At 37.3% G+C, this 17,789-nt stretch overlaps 1 protein-coding gene across 1 annotated transcript in view; it reads left to right on the plus strand.

The window, feature by feature from the left end:
• LOC137616464 (exportin-4-like) overlaps positions 1-16,895 on the plus strand; it is a 148,422-nt gene extending 131,527 nt beyond the window's left edge. The window contains 4 exon segments of the mRNA XM_068346264.1: positions 5,272-5,487; positions 5,723-5,875; positions 8,619-8,711; positions 11,154-16,895. Coding sequence (XP_068202365.1) covers positions 5,272-5,487; positions 5,723-5,875; positions 8,619-8,711; positions 11,154-11,348 — 657 coding nt within the window. The 3' untranslated portion in view covers positions 11,349-16,895.
• The last annotated feature ends 894 nt before the right edge of the window (positions 16,896-17,789 follow it).

The following is a 17,789-nucleotide window of genomic DNA, read 5'->3' on the forward strand; positions in this document are numbered from 1 at the left end:
CCTTCCAGCACCCCTGGGACAATCTCGACGTTTACGCCTTCCCTCCCTTCGGGATGCTCAGGCAAGTCCTCAACAGGGTGGGGAGAGCGGACAATCTGTGGATGACTTTGGTAGCGCCCTGGTGGCCGGAGAGAGAGTGGTTCGCAGATCTAAAAAAAACTGGCGCGCCTTCCACCTTGGCCCCTTCCGGACAGACCAGACCTTCTCTGGCAGCCTCACTTACAAAGATTCCACGAAAACCCTCGGTCCCTCTGCCTTCACGCGTGGAGGTTATCGAGCGTCTGCTGAGGAAGGAAGGATATTCGTCGGGAACGGCAGCAAGGATGTCAGGGTACCTGAGGCGTTCATCAGCCGCAGTATACCAGGCAAAATGGGCCGCCTTCACTAAATGGTGTGTCTTGAGGAACATCAAACCATTGAGGGCTTCCATCCCAGAGATAGCGGACTTCCTAGTAGTACAGCGGCATAGCAGACCAATTGTTCAAATTGGTCTAAAAGCACCAAAATTGGCACACATGTAGATTAATATATTCTAAACATTTTTGGATATGGAGGCATTCAAGATTAGCCCTTAGGAAGATATGGCGGCCATTGTTCAAAATGGCCGCCATTTAACATTAGCGTCATTACATAGACTTCATTATGTGTCGTTAGTTTGGTGCTAGATGGGCCAAAATTCCCTTTTTTTACATCAGAATTAACATCAATAAATGTTTAACAGATATTTAGATGAATCTTCTCAAAAATGGCCCCCAAACTGGCCGCCATTTTGTGGAAAAAGTGGACATTTGATGAAGATTTCAATACTCAATGACATAATACCTCTAATAACCAGTACCTGATTTCAGGAACACACTTTAATTGCTCAAGTTGCTTTTTTATTTCAAATTGCTGGCAAAATTGCTAGTCAAAATAATACACAGAGTACGGGAAGTTTACAGTATGGTCAGATTGTAGTTATATAGTCGACCAAAAGCCCAGTCTCTAGGCACAGTACTTGTGTAATCCTGCAGTACATACATGTAATACAATAACGTAGATTTTGCCACACTATGTTAATTATGATTCCGAACTTTTCATTTGCCCTTTGACAGAAGAAGCAACAGGACGTACATCCGTGTAATATTCTGGTAGAGGCTCAACCGTCTTTGATCCAGTATCACGCCCAGTGAGAGCAATGCTACGATCCACTCCCTCATCTGCACACGTTGGGTGTTGAAAAAGCGAGATTCCTGTTCCATGGAATGAATTCTTGGCTGTGGTGGCACTTGGGTTGTGGTCAATGTTGTCCACAGCCGCAGTTGTGAACACATTGCTACGCAGGGTAGGCGGGCAGACCACTTCCTCTATGCGGTACAGCTGACACACGCTGTTTCCCATCTGGGCAGAAAGACGTAGGACTCTGTCATATGAGATGCTTAGGCCCAGAGAGAAGAGCTTGTCCACAAGTCCTCTCTTGCGTGTTTCAGCATACAGCATCAGCCCAACATAGGTTGGAAGAGGAGTTTCTTGAGACGTACTGTGTCTGACAGCTGGAGGCTCCTGTGTCTTGGTTGCTCCCTGCTTCCGACTTTGCTTGACACTGTTGAACTTGAGAAGCTGCGCAATGGAAAGAGCTGCTTGTGTTGAAGAGGAATGGCTTTGATTCTTGATGGTGGGGCCATCCAGCACCATATTTACCATTGCAACTAGTACGTTTGGCACAGAGTCCTCCTGACAGCCGCCCGGGAATGATCCACGGAATTGGTAAGTGTCTTCAAACATATATCGACGAACTATCTGTGCAGCACGCGCAAGGTGAACTGCCTCAGTGTCACAGTCTTGCTCGCAGGCTTTGCCTAGCGCTTCACCAATGTCTTCATCAAACGCTAGTAAAACATCTCGGCCTTTGCTGTGGGATCTCAGGCCTGGTATCTGGGCTAACAGGCGCTCTTTCAGCCTTGTGCTATTAACTTTCTGGCACAAAACAACCCCGAGCTGTTCCATTCTTGTTGTGTATAGCTTTACAAGTTCTGCGAGTCTGAAGACTGGGGTGGTGCCCTCTTCTAGGTGGGTTTCCTCGATATACAGGACCAGTTCAGCCAGTACGATTCTTGACATTACATCTTCATGGTCAGTTTTCTGCTCGGCTTCTACAGTGGTCTTTGCACGATAGTAAAGAGCCAACAAACACTTGGAATGGTACTTGGCCTCCAGAGCCACCATATCACCCATGCTGAGCCTGGCTATGAGTTCATTGTCCCCAACTTGCGCTGCACACTTCCGTACGCGTGTGTCCACCTGGAAGGTTGTTACTTCATGTAGGGTCTCTGTGCCAGACTTTCCACAGAAAAAGCAGGAGGTGCCGCTGGTAGTGGCTTCTGAAGAGTGTGTTCTGGCGCGCTTGGCCTGGACATTGTCAGTACTATCAAATGCTGAGCTGCTTGCGATGCGTCTCTTCTCTGCTCTTCGTAGCATTGTGTTATTGTATTTGAGCATACATGTTTTATGCCACTTGGCCTGGTGGGCAACCATTGTCGCCTCAACACCTTGTCCTTCATCTAGTCTCTGTAACTGAACAGTTCTTGGCAGTTCTCCGAGTTCATCAAATTTGACCAAGTTTGCAGCCATTGTCGTGTATCCACTCCCAGGGTCTCGGCGTTTAGACAGTACTGGGCAGACAAGTGACTCTGTTGTCTCCTATTGACATACAAGACACAGCTTCCAGTTTGTCTCAGGAGGTGTTGTGGGAGTACGTTGCTCAAAAGTATCGACCAGTTGGAACTTCTTTGCCATGGCTGCAGTCTGGAACAACGCGTCTCTGATGTCAGGTGGTGCTGCTGCTGCCTCACCTGCAAAGACACAAAACACCACCATGTTACCACAAGTTACTACTACAAGCACCATGACTATCAACACTATACTATTACTGCAGCCGCCGTCACTGCCACCAACGCTGCCGCTGCAAAGTAAAATTCATTTTCTTGTGAAATGGTAGCCAAATTATTTGGTAAGCACAGAAGTATGTGTAATTGTACAATACTTATCACCTCTAGCACACTTATCACCTTTAGCATCCACAAAAAGACAAATTATGGTACATATTCAATGACGCTAACGGTAAATAGCGGCCATTTTGAAAAATGGCCGCCAAATGTGCTACGGGAAGAATCTTGAATGCCTCCATATCCAAAATTGTTCAGAATGTATTAATCCACGTGTGCCAATTTTGGTGCTTTTAGAACAATTTGAACAATTGGTTTCATATTTCTTACTATGCCGCTGGGCTATAGTTTATCTCAGGGACGAGGTACATATGTCCATCCCAGCCATCAAAGGAGTCCGGGCTGCCCTGGGCCAAATCTTCATCCTGAAGGGTATCGACCTGGGTGCCTCCAGACATATATCGATGCTCATCAGGAGCTTCGAACATCGTGCCCCCCTCAAGCCGTTAGGGTGCCCCATTGGGACGTGGCCAGAGTCCTGAAGATGCTGTCAGAACCTCCCTTCGAACCCCCTAAAAGACATCTTGGACAAGGAACTCACCCTCCAGACAGTTTTTCTGTTAGCTCTGGCATCAGTAAAACGGGTAGGGGAGATTCATGGGATGTCGTATGAGGTGTCACACTCGAAGGGTTGGCGTGAAGCTACCTTCAGGTTCGTACCATCCTTCATGGCAAAGACTCAGAATCCAGCTGTGTGGGATCCCAAGTTTGAAGGGTTCTCAGTACCGGCAATCCCTCGTTCGGACAATTCGAGGGACTTGCTACTATGCCCGGTCAGGGCAGTACGGAAGTATTTAGAGAGGACAACTAGGCTTCGACCCGAGATCAAGAGTCTGTTCGTTTCCTCGGGTCTAGTGAAGAAGCCAGTCTCCAAGAACACTATCTCCTTCTGGCTACTGATCGTCAGGGCCTACAGTAGTGCAGGGGTCCCCCTTCCAGGAAAGCCCAGACCCCACGACATTAGAGGCCTAAGTATTTCATTGGCGTTTGAGAAAAACATGGCAGTGGGCCAAATCCTGAGGGCAGGTACATGGTCTAGCCAGTCGACCTTTACGGCTCACTACTTGAAGGACTACTCGAGGAAGTCCCTGGACGGGTCCTTGCTCGGTCCCGTCATTTCCGCGCTCCAAACGGTTTAAAGGTGTAGCCCCAGTGGTAACCGCAGGTAGTAAGTCCAAGAGACACAGGTTCTTTCCTTAACCCCCTTGTTTTCCCTTCCCCTATTCCCTTAACGAAAATGACTCCAGTAGCCCCCTGAAACTGCCATGGGATACACTATCATTGGAGGGACATGTCTCCTAGGATTTCTTGCAGAGATGAGTTACTAGACACTAAGATGGGTTTTTGCGTAGTTTTCCCTATTTTCTCGTGTTTTCCTTGGGGTCAGCAGAACCTAGTCTCCTGTCTAGGTTCCTCTTCTATACTCGTCACGGTCTCTAGGTCCTGAAGGACACTCCCACCTCCTAAAGTATAAGTCTCCCCAGAAAGTAGTTTGAGGTAAGTACTCCGTGTTGGAACAAATCACAAATTTTAAGTAATTTGTATTTTTCCTAACAGTACTTATCTCGAACTACTTTCGGGTAATGGCCCACCCATCCTACCCCGAGTGCCTTGCTGGACTTCATAGAAACCTAAGCTTTCAGGAACTTATTGGGGATCGAGACCTGAGCAAGCATGCTCTCTGACCCGGGGTCTCCTCAGGGCGCGTATCACTCTGCCAGAGGTTACCCCGCATAGAAAACGGGAGTAGGGTAAACTACACAAAACTCTGGTCGGTTGGAAGGAGATCCCAGATACTCCTAAGAAAGTAGTTCGAGGTAAGTACTGTTAGGAAAAATACAAATTACTTGAAATTTGTGATTTTTTATATGCTCGTGGTATGGCCCCCCTCAGAACCTGCCATGGCCCACAGGTTGAAAACCACTGAACTAGATTGATGGATAAAAGCAAGCTAGAAAGGTTCAACATCAGCCACAGTTTGAACTTTCTATACATAGTACAGTATCGGCTTGATTTTATGATCAACACTTGTGTATTTGTCTTTATTTTATATTTCTTAAAGTGCCTCCTCCCAGATGTCATTAAGACAATATTGTCCTTTTAATGGCTTGCAAATTTTAATATGAAGACACAGCTAGATGTTTTTGATTTCTAAAAAGCATTTTTTTCATGACTAAAAAGAACTTATAGTTATATGGTCTGATCAGTTTTTATAATAGTTTTATTGTAGTTAAGGTAATCATGTGCTGTTTTAAGAAAGATTGATAACTAAATTGATTTTTTGCAGGATTTTATTGATTTGGCTCCCACTGGACATGGGGAAGATCATGAAGTTGTAGCAGCAGCTGATGTATGTTTATATGGTCTAAACATAATAATGCCCCTCATGTCTCATGAACTTTTAAGATTACCAACATTGTGCTCTCAGTACTTCAAGATGGTCACATTTATTGCTGAAATATACCCAAGTAAAGTGTGCCAGTTACCTGAAGATCTAATGAAGGTAAGCATTTTCACTAGTGTCATGAGAGTTCCATTTACTTGTTGGTTCTTTACTTTTGCAATTTAACATTTCGATTCAACAAACAAATAATAGTGTTTACTTATTACTATCTTATAAGTTTCCAATTGTTAAAAGATGTTAAGTGTGTAATGTTGAATTGGATTATCATTTGTAACTTTTGAATGTACAAGTATAGTTTATTATCATTTTGACTTGGTTTATTTTGCTATTTCAGAACTTACTGGCATCTATAGAATTGGGATTGACAAGCTTTGGACCTGATGTTGGTACACTCTCCTTTGATTTTTTGGTTGTCCTTGGATCTTATATTCACAAAAACTGCAATATGGAATTTCCTGTAAGACAAGGTTTAAGACCATTCTTGAAGGTAAGAAATAATTTCCTAGATATAGATTTGGTTAATATGAAGCACAGAACACAATAGAAAGGCAGGTAGCAATAACCCTTCTATCCAGGAAAAAATTGTATTGCCATGCTCGACTTATGGCCTGATGCCTTGAACTACCCACATTTTCCCTTTTACAATTATTATTATTATTATTATTATTATTTTTTTTTTTTTTTTTTTTTTTTTTTTTTTACAAGGATTTGTCTGAATTGTCATCCAAATATAATGAAGAGGAGACATTAATAAACATAAGCACTTCCTGCTTTGCAGATCAGAATGTGAGTTTATGGTTGAGTGGATATACTCGATTTTTTAGACAAATTTCAGCAAAAAGGTAGTTGGTAGTTTCTCAGAATTTGGAAGGAGTTAGCCAATTCGGACTTATAGTCAATTTATTTTATCGAGGCAGATTTGCACCGGCTCGCAGTGGTGCCCTTTAGCTTGGAAAATTTCCTAATAGCTGATTGGTCTGAAGTAATTTTGTCTGAACACCATCATTATTTTTAAATGATTACTAAGTAATGTGAATCATAACTTATTTACCAACCTAAATTTCTACCTCAGATATAGGTTTTGTCGTTAAATAATGTTAATGAATAAATGTATTATAAAGTATCGTGATGGTAAATCTAAATTTAATAACAACACCCGCCGAAGTCAACGACAGGAGCTTGTTTTCGGATGCACGCTGCATAATTTTGTAAGTTCACATATTTGTTCCGTAACCGAAATACAAACCACGCTATTTACATTGTGTATTACTTTCGGCGTAGCTGAAATGGCGAGCCATTAGATTTTTAACAAGGGTTAGCTACCCTCTCGCTAGTTAGTGAGGGGGTAGGGAGGGGGTAGCTAGCTACCCCTCCCCCCCCTCACACACCGGTGAACTGATTCACTTCGCTTTTGGCTCGGGTGGTGTGCAGACGTGTCTGCTCTCATCCTCGCTTGGCAGCCATTAATATTTTGTCTTTACTTAATTACTTACTTTTCTTATACTTAATATATATACAGACTTTTTTGGCAAGCATGGAAGAACCACGGGGCAGACCCGTGGACAGTAACAGTGGTAAAGGAAGGGTACAGGTTACCATTCCTAGCAGAACCCCCGCCCCTAATTCCAGATCTTCAGGCGGAGTGGTTAGCTCCCAAGGACCCCTTGAAGAGGACAGCCTTGCAAGAGGAAGTCTCAGCGATGCTGACGAAGGGAGCGATGGAAACGGTACAGGAACCAAGCCCGGGCTTCTACAGTCGGCTCTTCCCAGTGGAGAAGGCAACGGGAGGTTGGAGGCCGGTCATAGACCTCTCAGCCCTCAACAAGTTTGTGTGCAAGACCGACTTCAAGATGGACTCCCCGAAGTCGGTCCTGGAGTCCTTGAGGGAAGGGGACTTCATGATGTCCATAGACCTCAAGGACGCATATTTCCAAATTCCAGTTCACCCCTCTAGCAGAAAGTACCTTCGGGTGAAATGGGGTGCCCAGACATTGCAGTTCAAGTCCCTCTGCTTCGGACTGTCCACAGCACCTCAGGTCTTCACGAGGGTCTTCGCAACAGTCTCAGTTTGGGTGCACGAATGGAGCATCCGCCTGATTCGTTACCTAGACGACTGGTTGCTGCTTTCATCCTCAGAGGAAGTACTGAGGGAACAAGGCGCGGAGCTACTGCAATTCTGCAAGATTCTGGGCATCACCATCAACCTGGAGAAGTCTCTTTCTCTCTCTCTCTCTCTCTCTCTCTCTCTCTCTCTCTCTCTCTCTCTCTCTCTCTCTCTCTCTCTCTCTCTCATATATATTAAATAGTGGTGGGTAGTTATACCTCTTATGGCTAGTTTCCATCTTTACCAAAAGTAATGTAAGTATATTCCTTATAAAGAGCTCAAGGTATGTATCATTAGGTAAAGTACAAATTGCTTCCAAATTTGTCATTTTAAGCCAGTGCTGGCTGAGGGCCGCCTAACACCTTCTATATGCCTATTTATGGTCGTTCTAGCACCACTGAAGACATTTATTCCTATGTTTTAGATGACTCAATTTTATATAGCAAAGAAAAATACAAAATTCATATTAAAGTTTGTTTAGATAACTTTTTTTTTTAAATTAAATATATATCCTATTTAATACTCAGAAAGACTTCAAACCACAGATCAGCCCTGAATCCAACTTCCTTGTGTTTCGCATAGCTTTGTCACCTTAACCCCTCCTTTTTTTAATTGATTATAGCGTTACAAGGCAAGTTCCTGGTGCTTTCTGTGATGTATTTTTCCTGTTCCATACATCTTTTTATTGTTCCCCTTCAAGTTGCGTTTATAATCTGCTTTGATTTCTTCTCCTTTGTAATTTTTTTTTTTTAGAAATTTGGCAAAATCATGTTTTAACATATTTTTACAGGCAGTTTCATTATAACTTGAAATCCTAATGTTCATTGCTTAGAGTTGAAGCAAGTTGTGATAAAAGATGAACCACAAATTTCAAAGGAAGTATGCCCAGTGTTTTACTAAATTCATGATCATTCCTTTTTGGAAAAGTTTGCTTTTTTGTAGCATGTGGCTGTTGAATTGAGCATATGCATATTTTAATTATTGTAATGTTTAAAATATTAAGATAAACTTGACCTGTGAATTATCCAACACTTAAATACTGAATTAAAAGTGGTACCAACAGTAGACCTTTAGTGCTTAATGATTAAAGGATTTTAGTAAAAATTTCCATTTTGTCTTCCAACAGCTAGTTCTTGATCTGATCCTCTCCCAGCAAATCAATTCAGATCTCCTGCAAGCAGCATCAGCAGCACTGTACACGTTGATTTGTTGTTTTCAGGTAAGACCAATTGAGAAGATACTTTAAATTTAGGTGTTAATGATGTTGCCTTTGCTATTAGCAAAAACTTGAACATTGTTACTTTATTATCAGTATAATGCCAATTTGACCCTCAAAACATTTGATTGACTGCGGTTTTGTCATCAATGATGTAATAAACTAGAATTTTGCAGCCATGAAAATTGGCAGATAATAGTAAATTCATAGGTTAAAGATGTAAATGAAATTAACCTGTTAAGCGTCACCCACGTAATAGTACGTTCACTGCGATCTACTCGGTACTGCCTTCAGTTGGATGTAACATTCATGACTTGGATGCCTGTTTCAAGTCGTCAGACCCATAATAATACATTTACAAAGATAGTAAGTATAGGAACACCAATTGGCAACACAGCATATGTAAGCTGTAAATGCAAACTTATTTGCTGTCTGGCAACTTTTTTTCTGAAGGTACCATTGACAACATGAAACATTTACAGATATTAAACAATCTCATCGACCATTCAAGTACAGTCACACCCCCTTCCTCTTAACATATCAGCCCTCATGCCATCCATACCAAGTGCTTTATCTACTATCTTCACTTTCTCTTTTGTAATCTCTCTCATTCTTATATCCCATCACTGGCACCTCAACACCTGCAACAACAATTATATCTGCCTCCCTGTTATTGTCAACATTCAGCAACCTTTCAAAATATTCAGCCCACTTTTTCCTTGCCTCCTCTCCTTTCAACAAACAATCCATTTTCATCTTTTACAGTCTCTTCATTTCTTGATCCACCCCTCCTTACTCATAATTTTTCTCTATATCTTTCACACTTCTCTACACTATTACTCTGCAGCCATTCTTCAAATGCCCTCTTTTTCTCTTTCACTTTCATCATCACTCCTTCATTCCACCATTCTCTACCCTTCTTTGTGCAGCTTCCAACAATCCTCTTGCTACACACATCACTTGCAATCCTAAAAAAATTTCTTTAACTGCCACTCTTCTAGAATCACTAGTTTCTCATTTCACTTTGTCATATGCCACTTCCAACCATTCTTGATATGTACTTTTTACCTGTTTTTTTTTTTTTTTTTTTTTTTTTTTTTTTTTTTTTTTTTTTTTTTTTTTTTTTTTTTTTTTTTTTTTTTTAACCTTCACTACCTCCCTTTTACATTTCCCCATTCTTTTGCTACAACTGATTTTCCTTCAACCAAAAAGTGATCAGACATACAATTAGCCATACCCCTAAACACGTGCACATATTTCAGTCTTCCCAAACACACTTCTTGTTACCAACATATAATCCAATAATGCCCTTTTTACCATTCTTCCATTTGCCACTCTTAACCCATGTATATTTGTTAATATCTCTCTTCTTAAAACAACTACTACTTATCACCAGCTCTTGTTCAACACACATTTACCAGTCTCTCACCACTTGTTTTCACCTGGTATGCCATACTTCCCAATGAAACCTGCCTCTCCAGCACCCACGCTGACATTCAAGTTACCCACCACAACTACATAATTCCTTCTACTCAGTCCTTCTACACACCTAATTAATTCATTCTAGAATTCATTCCACTTTTCACTTTTCTAGCAACCTGGCCCATACACACAAACAAAAGCCCAATATTCCCTTACCTCATTAACCTAGGTGATACCTCTTTCCATTCCACTACTTTATCTGTTATCCATTCACTTAGCAATAATGCCACACCATCTCTTGTTCTACCCCTTTTCAATCCCAGACACTCTACCTGACACTTCTCCAAACATCGCTTCACCTTTCCCTTTTATCCTTGTCTCACACAAGGCCAATACATCCATCCTTCTATTCCAAAACGTACTTCGAATCTCACATCTTTTACTCTATCGTACTACATCCATGCTCATTCAGACGCCCTAAGATTAGAGTGTGGGGAGCAGTCTCCCCCCCCCCTCCCCCAGCTCCTCTTCTTTGGTGTCTCACAGAAAGAAACTATACAGAAGTGGGGATTTCCAGTCCCCTCGTCCTGTCCCGTTTAGTTGCTTCTTACAACACTTAGGGATACTCTACTTTGGCGCTGTTCTAATTGTTGTTATTTGTTAATCACAAATGTAGTTGCATAATAATTTAGGTTATAGAGAGTTCACTCTACTGATACCAAACCCACTTATTGCTGTTAACCTATTAAAAAGATATTTGACACCTTGGGTTTTTTTTTTTTTTTTCCATCACTAAAAACTACATGTGAATCTTGAAATTAGAGATGCCTGGGGCCAGCCTTTAGTCCCAGCAAATTTAGAGGAACTGAAGTAATCTTCTGTAATGGAAATGGATTTAGTGGAACAGATATTGAAGGTCGGCTTAAAGTTTTCCAATTTCATTTAATGTATTGTTATCAATTTTTGTGTTGAATGTTACAGTATTAGGTTGGTATCTACATTATATTATATAATTGTTTGCAGGTTGAGTATCAGGAATTGGTGCAGGCATTGCTTCAAAGTCAGGCAGATCAGACAATAGGGCAACGGTTAGCAGAGTCATTTACGCAGCTGACTACCAATGTTGAATTATCTGCTGATCGAATCAATCGCATCAAGTTCAGAGATAATTTTGAAAAGTTTATTGCAAATGTCAGAGGGTTCTTACTAGTGAAGTAATGCAAATACTGAATGCACTGCACATGAATCCCATTTTGTACATAATCTCACAACTTCATTGGTCAGTCATCAAAACCCATGACTTATTGTAAGTTTGTCATTTATTTTATTTATATGTATGAGATGTGAATCTCAATTTTAAGCATTTACATTCAGAGCTGTGAAGGTAGTTCAAGTAACCTTTTTCTCTTAGTGAACATGTAGTATATGTATATTTTTTTTATTTTGATAATGAATTCACACTTGGTTTTCATGCAGGTCATGTTTCAAACGTGTTACATTTAATTCTTATGGTAGCTAGAATATGAGCCTTACTGTATTTAATTTAAGATTGTTTGTGGTGTTGAGAAGAATCTGAGTAGATTAGCTTGTAACTCCTTCATAAAACTAAGTCTTTCGAGGAATAAACTAGAAATATGAAAATATTTTGCTTAGATATCTACAAACGTTTCAGAAACATTCAACCTACTTTAAGAACTAAGCTCATTCTTTTTTGTCAAAATCATATGTATTACAAATATTTTTCTTGCATGGGGATTGATAGGTATTTACATTTTAATTTAATTTTTTTTTGGCTGTTCTTGATATCAATAAGTTTTCTCGTTAATCCCTTGATTTTAAGTTATGTGATCGTGAGTGCTGAAGTTGATAATTTTCATAGTTATGCTACTTTCAGGTGCAGTTAACACAGAAATACTGCATACTGTACCCTAATGTAGGTTCATTAATTCTCTAGATAAAAGGTTTTGCTTTTATTCTAATCTTATTCTTAGCAAAGGTGGTAGGTAGGAGTAATATTTGAATAAATTTGGTAAAGTCAGTCAATAAGAAAAGTACAAGAATGCATTTGGTGTATTTTGTAAGTTTTTTGCTGCTAGGTATGACACTAGAATGCAACAAGTAACATATTTTTAAGTACAATCCATTATTTTCATTTCTGCTTTTTACCTTGAGTTAGTTGAAACAAGTGTCCATTTTATATTAAATGTTGGTACTAGATGAATACATTTGATCACTCTCATAGAAATATTCTTACATGATTGGCACTTGAATGTTCTTTGGAACATCCATCAGTGAATGTGCTGTGTGTGTTTGTGTGAGATATTTCTTAGACTGGATTATGTTATATCTCATGTTGTAATATTTTTCATATTATAGGATATCCAATCAATGTCTTTGTTTTGTTTTTGAAAAAAATTTGAAAAGATTTGTTCTGAAATTGATTTATTATTGGAGCTAATTTTTTTGCATATATTTTAAACCAATAGTACTAATTTGCAAGAGGTAAATATTCTTTCAGGAATCATTACACCTTTAATTAGTTTGAATCTTAAAAAAACAAAAGATTTTATAATCTGAGCTTTCAATATTCCAGATTTTAGGGTCATTATTTTGGGGAGCTGACAAATTTTTAATCCTTTACAACAAATACTTTCTAAAAAGGATGGATTGAACTAGCATTATAGTAGTAATGGTTTGAATACAGTAGTTTGGACGCATATTAATGTTAACAGTACCTCATGATGTTTGTATAAAAGAAAAATTTTCATTCAAAGGATGCATTTCTGTGTCCAAGCTGTAAAGAACCTGTCTTTGCTTAATGCCTGTGCTTGGATAAAATTTGTTTGACTAATACTTATTCAGTGGGAAAGATAACTGATCATGACACTGAAAAGCATAACTTTAGTTGCTTTATTGACATTAGTGGATCATATTCAAGTTTTGGTTTCTTTGAATATTTCAGTTTGTAAGTTGGGTATGTAAAAGACTGTGTACTAGCAAAACCAAAATCAAGAATAATGAAAATATTTAATGTTATAACCCAGTGCATATTGTCATTCAGATTTTTTACGGATCTTCTCTTCACTACAACTGTTTGCATGTTATTAAAGGACAGCTGCTTTAATTTAGCATTTTAAGAAATTGTTATAGTACTGTACCAGTATTTTATTTACATGAATGTAGGGCTCATATATATAATAATTACTGTATTGCATACATGGCATTGTAAACAAATGAACTGGAGATCGGAAGCTGTTTAAGTGTTCATGTATGGAAGAGACCATAGCTAAGTTCTGCGGAACATGGCCCCGAAGAGTTTAGAATTGATATCCGGGTGATCTTAGAATTTCCATTGTAATTCCCTAAAACCCTAACAATCTACCTTTAAGCTGTAATTTTTATGGGGTGTAACTAATTTTATTTTTAGTAAATTCATGAAGCTTACTACAGCATTTTACACAGTCAATTTGCCTTTAGACAAGTGTTATACCTTTGGATTATGCATTATCAAGTATAGAATGCAACTTTCCAATTTTTATTTGAAGCTATACTTTTCCAATTTTTATTTGAAGCTATACTAAGTTGAAAAATGCAATGTATGCCATAGTTTTTTGTCCTACGGTTAACAGTTGGGTAATTTTTTTTTTCTATAATTAATCCCTCAAATTGATTATTTTAAGTTGAGTAACCCAAAGTAGTAGTTCCAATACCTGTTTACAGAGCCGTTGAAATGTCAGTGCATGATATAGGCCAGAAACAGGATACTTAAGTAGGACAAAATATAGAACAAAGTGAAGTCGTAACAAAAGGAAAAATAACTAACCATGTAGAATTAAGCAACAACAGTTTATAACAGACAAGTAAGGTAAAGGGAGACACTGACTAGGATCATGTTGTCGGATATATTTTTTATTAAATATTTGACACAAATGTTTCTAGATATGAGGGAAAATTTATCAGTGCCCTAACCCGCTTACTGAATGGGAATGTAAGCTTCTTTCTTAATTTGATTTTGTGTTTCAGTAATTTGCTCGCTATCATTGATTTTGGGACATTTTTTATTTTCTTAAATCTAAGGGGGCTCACGTTGTATACTAATTAACAAAACCATTTATTACCTTATAAAAAATAGATTTCTTTACCCTTTATGATTATTAGCAACTCTTCCAAATGTGTTCACTTTATTGCTTAGGTCTCCAAAAAGGGAAACTTACCCAGGTTCGGTTGCATCAAGCATACAGTTTAGTGGTTGGTAGTATCATTCGTTGCCTGCAGTTCAAATTGATTAGGTCCTTAGAAGTGTATAACCCTTTGTTATGGATTGACCTATCCTGATGAAAAGCCATGTCAATTTGTTGTTGAAATAGCACATGTGCTTCGTCCAGGGTATAGACCCAAGTTGAAATGAGCTTATACTATAGTATTTTTTTCTATATTTAGTTGAATATATAAGTGAAGTTTAGCACATTAACTTTAATTAAAGGGAAAAGGCATTTTGAGTATTTTAAGTGTTGGCAAAGAATTCACCAACTACCTACATGTCTAGTAGTTTATTTTAATTTTTATGTTTTGTTTGTTTCAAGGTATTAGTTTTCCTACCTTTGAATTGCAAAATATGTTACATTTCTTTTGAACTAATTCACTGCTGTTCATTAAATCTGCAAGTTCGTGCCGAACTTGAATTCCGCCATTTAGCATCAATAGTAATAAAAGCTTTTGATATACATTTGCGTAACTTGTAAATATTTGATATTACATATCTTGTCTTTATATACAAGGTAATAAGTCTCTGTAGCGCATTACACAAAACCATAATAGCTGTATATATGTTAAATTATGTATCTACATCTCATTTTAGTCTTAACGACTTTCAATAATACTACGGCTACTACTACTTTAAAGCCACTATCATCTATTCATTCTTTACAAGTATATTTGCAATCTCTTGTTATTTAAGAGTTTGTTAGGCTTTATTGATGATATGAATTGGTTCTCTATACGTTTGATGTGTTCATTCAGATCCTTGCATTACAGTATGTGTGTATATATGTATATATATATATATATATATATATATATATATATATATATATATATATATATATATATATATATATATATATATATATATATATATATATATATATATATATATATATAACTAAGATAATATCTTCATAGGAATATCCTGCCAGTCCAATCTATTTTTACAGTAAATTTTGAAAATTGATTTTATTTATAAGTTATGCCTTTTTTGTTGCCATTCCATTTTGTATGTGTGAAATATTTTTGCTTACATTTAAAAGAAAGTAAGGTTTTGCCTGGTTTTAATATGGCAAAAGTGTACTAGGTGTATAATCAGTATAAACTAGACTGGCAGGGAAGAGATTCAATGTTGGTATGTGAATGAAAAATTGAAAAATTCTGTGGTCGCACCTGAAATGAGTAGTTTCCTAGGTATTTCTTTTCCATTTTTATATCTCTACAGTGACACTCATAATAAAAAGTCATAGTTGAGGGTTCCAGACCGTGCCCCTTTTGGCTTCATAAAATTGCATAGCACAGTAGTATGATTGAATGTGCAAGATATAGGCGATATTTCAGTGCTGCTTCTCTTTTTAACGCTAAAGATTTCCCCTCTTTCCCAAAAATGTACATTGCTGTCCACCATATTCTTGCTGTTGTCTTTTTTGAGTGCATTGAATATATGTATCTTGTGCACCAAACTATGGTTAAATCAGCCACTCTATTACAAGCGTCCGTCCATCATCTTTAAAACTGTTGGGTGTTTTGGTGGGTAATATTTTACATTTCAAAAGCTGAACTTTGAATGCATAGGGTGGCTAAAGTATTTTGTAATTTTACTTTTAACATTTGTTTCATATTTTTTTTTTTTTATATTGCCAGTAGTTTTTTATGCACTAGACTGTGTACTGTTTAAATATAGTATAGATTCATCATAGTTGATATCACATATACTAAATACAGTAACGTTTTCTTTGTTTTTTTTATTTGTTGTTGTCTAAATTGTATACCTATCTGAACTCATTTTATTGTATCAAGTTTTTCCTAAAACATCATTAACTTCAGTTTGGTTAACCATTGTTTCCCTGACTTATTCTTGTTGTATTTCCTAATTTTGTTTCATATAGCATTCATCTGAGTGGTGTGAAGAAGGAAAATACTTATTGATTAATTCTGGGTAATTATTTTATGAGTCATGCATAGAAAATGTAAACTGAGAAATGGTTAGCCATTCTCATATGCAACTCTTGAAAATGGAATTATCAGTGAAGGGTTACAAAAAGAGCACATGAGGGATTATTAAGAGATTTTGATGTTTTTAAAATTAGTTCACTATCATTTTCAAATTTCATGAAGGTTGTATGTAAACACTAATTTGGATATTCTCTAATTTTTTATCTTTTGCGTAAGGGTTTTTTGAAGTTTCAAGAATGTAGATATTTGAAAAGTTTTTTAGAAGATGGCTTTATCAAGTTAAGAATTCATACTTCCAAAATTTCTGTAGACTTTTTCATAGGGTTAAAAAAAGTTTATTGATTACTGAAAAACCCAATTAGATGCTTTACATTTTTATTCAGTACTGTATGGACATTTTAAATGAAGTCGTAATTGGTCCCTCAGTGTGGTACACAGTCAGTTAAGTAATCTTTTATTCCACCAATAAACTAGTGTGCTCTCTCTCTCTCTCTCTCTCTCTCTCTCTCTCTTTTTTTTTTTTTTTTTTTTTTTTTTTTTTTTTTTTTTTTTTTTTTTTTTTTTTTTTTTTTTTTTACACAAAATATACTAGAAGTTTTTTCTATTTGGTCAATATAACATTGGAATACCATAAGTATCTATTGTTTAGTGTTAAATCTCATTGTTGGTTAAGTTTTCCTTGATCAAATCAACTGACTGCCAATGACACCCACCTTAATCTATGCCCTATCTTTTATTGATACTTCTTTTCTCTTCCCAGACACAAAATCTTTAAATATGAACCTTTTCAGTGCAGTCGTGTATAGATGTCCTATGCTTTGCCACTTTAGAACCCATACTTCATGTATTCATACTTGAGAGATAATTTAAGGATCAGCACATTATTTTCATATATGCAGTTGTTAGAAAAATGTAAGCACTAATGATTTTATTGTAAATAGAGAAAAATTTATTGGGTCATGTAAATGAATGACTTGTGTACATTGCATTTGAAGTAGTCTGTATAGAAAGTTTCTCATCAAGCTATATGCTCTGCTTTTTTATCCCTGTAAACTGGTTTTTATAGATAAATTGAATATCAAGTCAACCTTTTGTGGTGATGAAACTGATAAACAATGTACTTTATTAATGTCTTGATATCTACATATTTTATGAATTGAGAGTACTTTCCCCTGGATAGAAAAGCTAAGGAAGAAATTTAACTTAACGGTACTGTATCTCCATTGCACAACTAGATTACTATAATGTTTGTGAAAGCAAGTGTAAGTTTTATTCTAGAATTGTTCTTATTGTTTGTGATCAGTGTGTTTATTATGAGTTAAACATTTATTTTTGTACCTTCCCAGTAAGTAGTTCTACTTAAAGATGAAGTAGCTTTATGCTATTATTTTGCTGAATCGTATTATTTGTGTTAATTGTAGGTCTTTAAAACGGATTAGT

This window comes from Palaemon carinicauda, chromosome 22 (assembly GCF_036898095.1).
Source record: "Palaemon carinicauda isolate YSFRI2023 chromosome 22, ASM3689809v2, whole genome shotgun sequence".
Classification (NCBI taxonomy): Eukaryota; Metazoa; Arthropoda; class Malacostraca; order Decapoda; family Palaemonidae; genus Palaemon; species Palaemon carinicauda.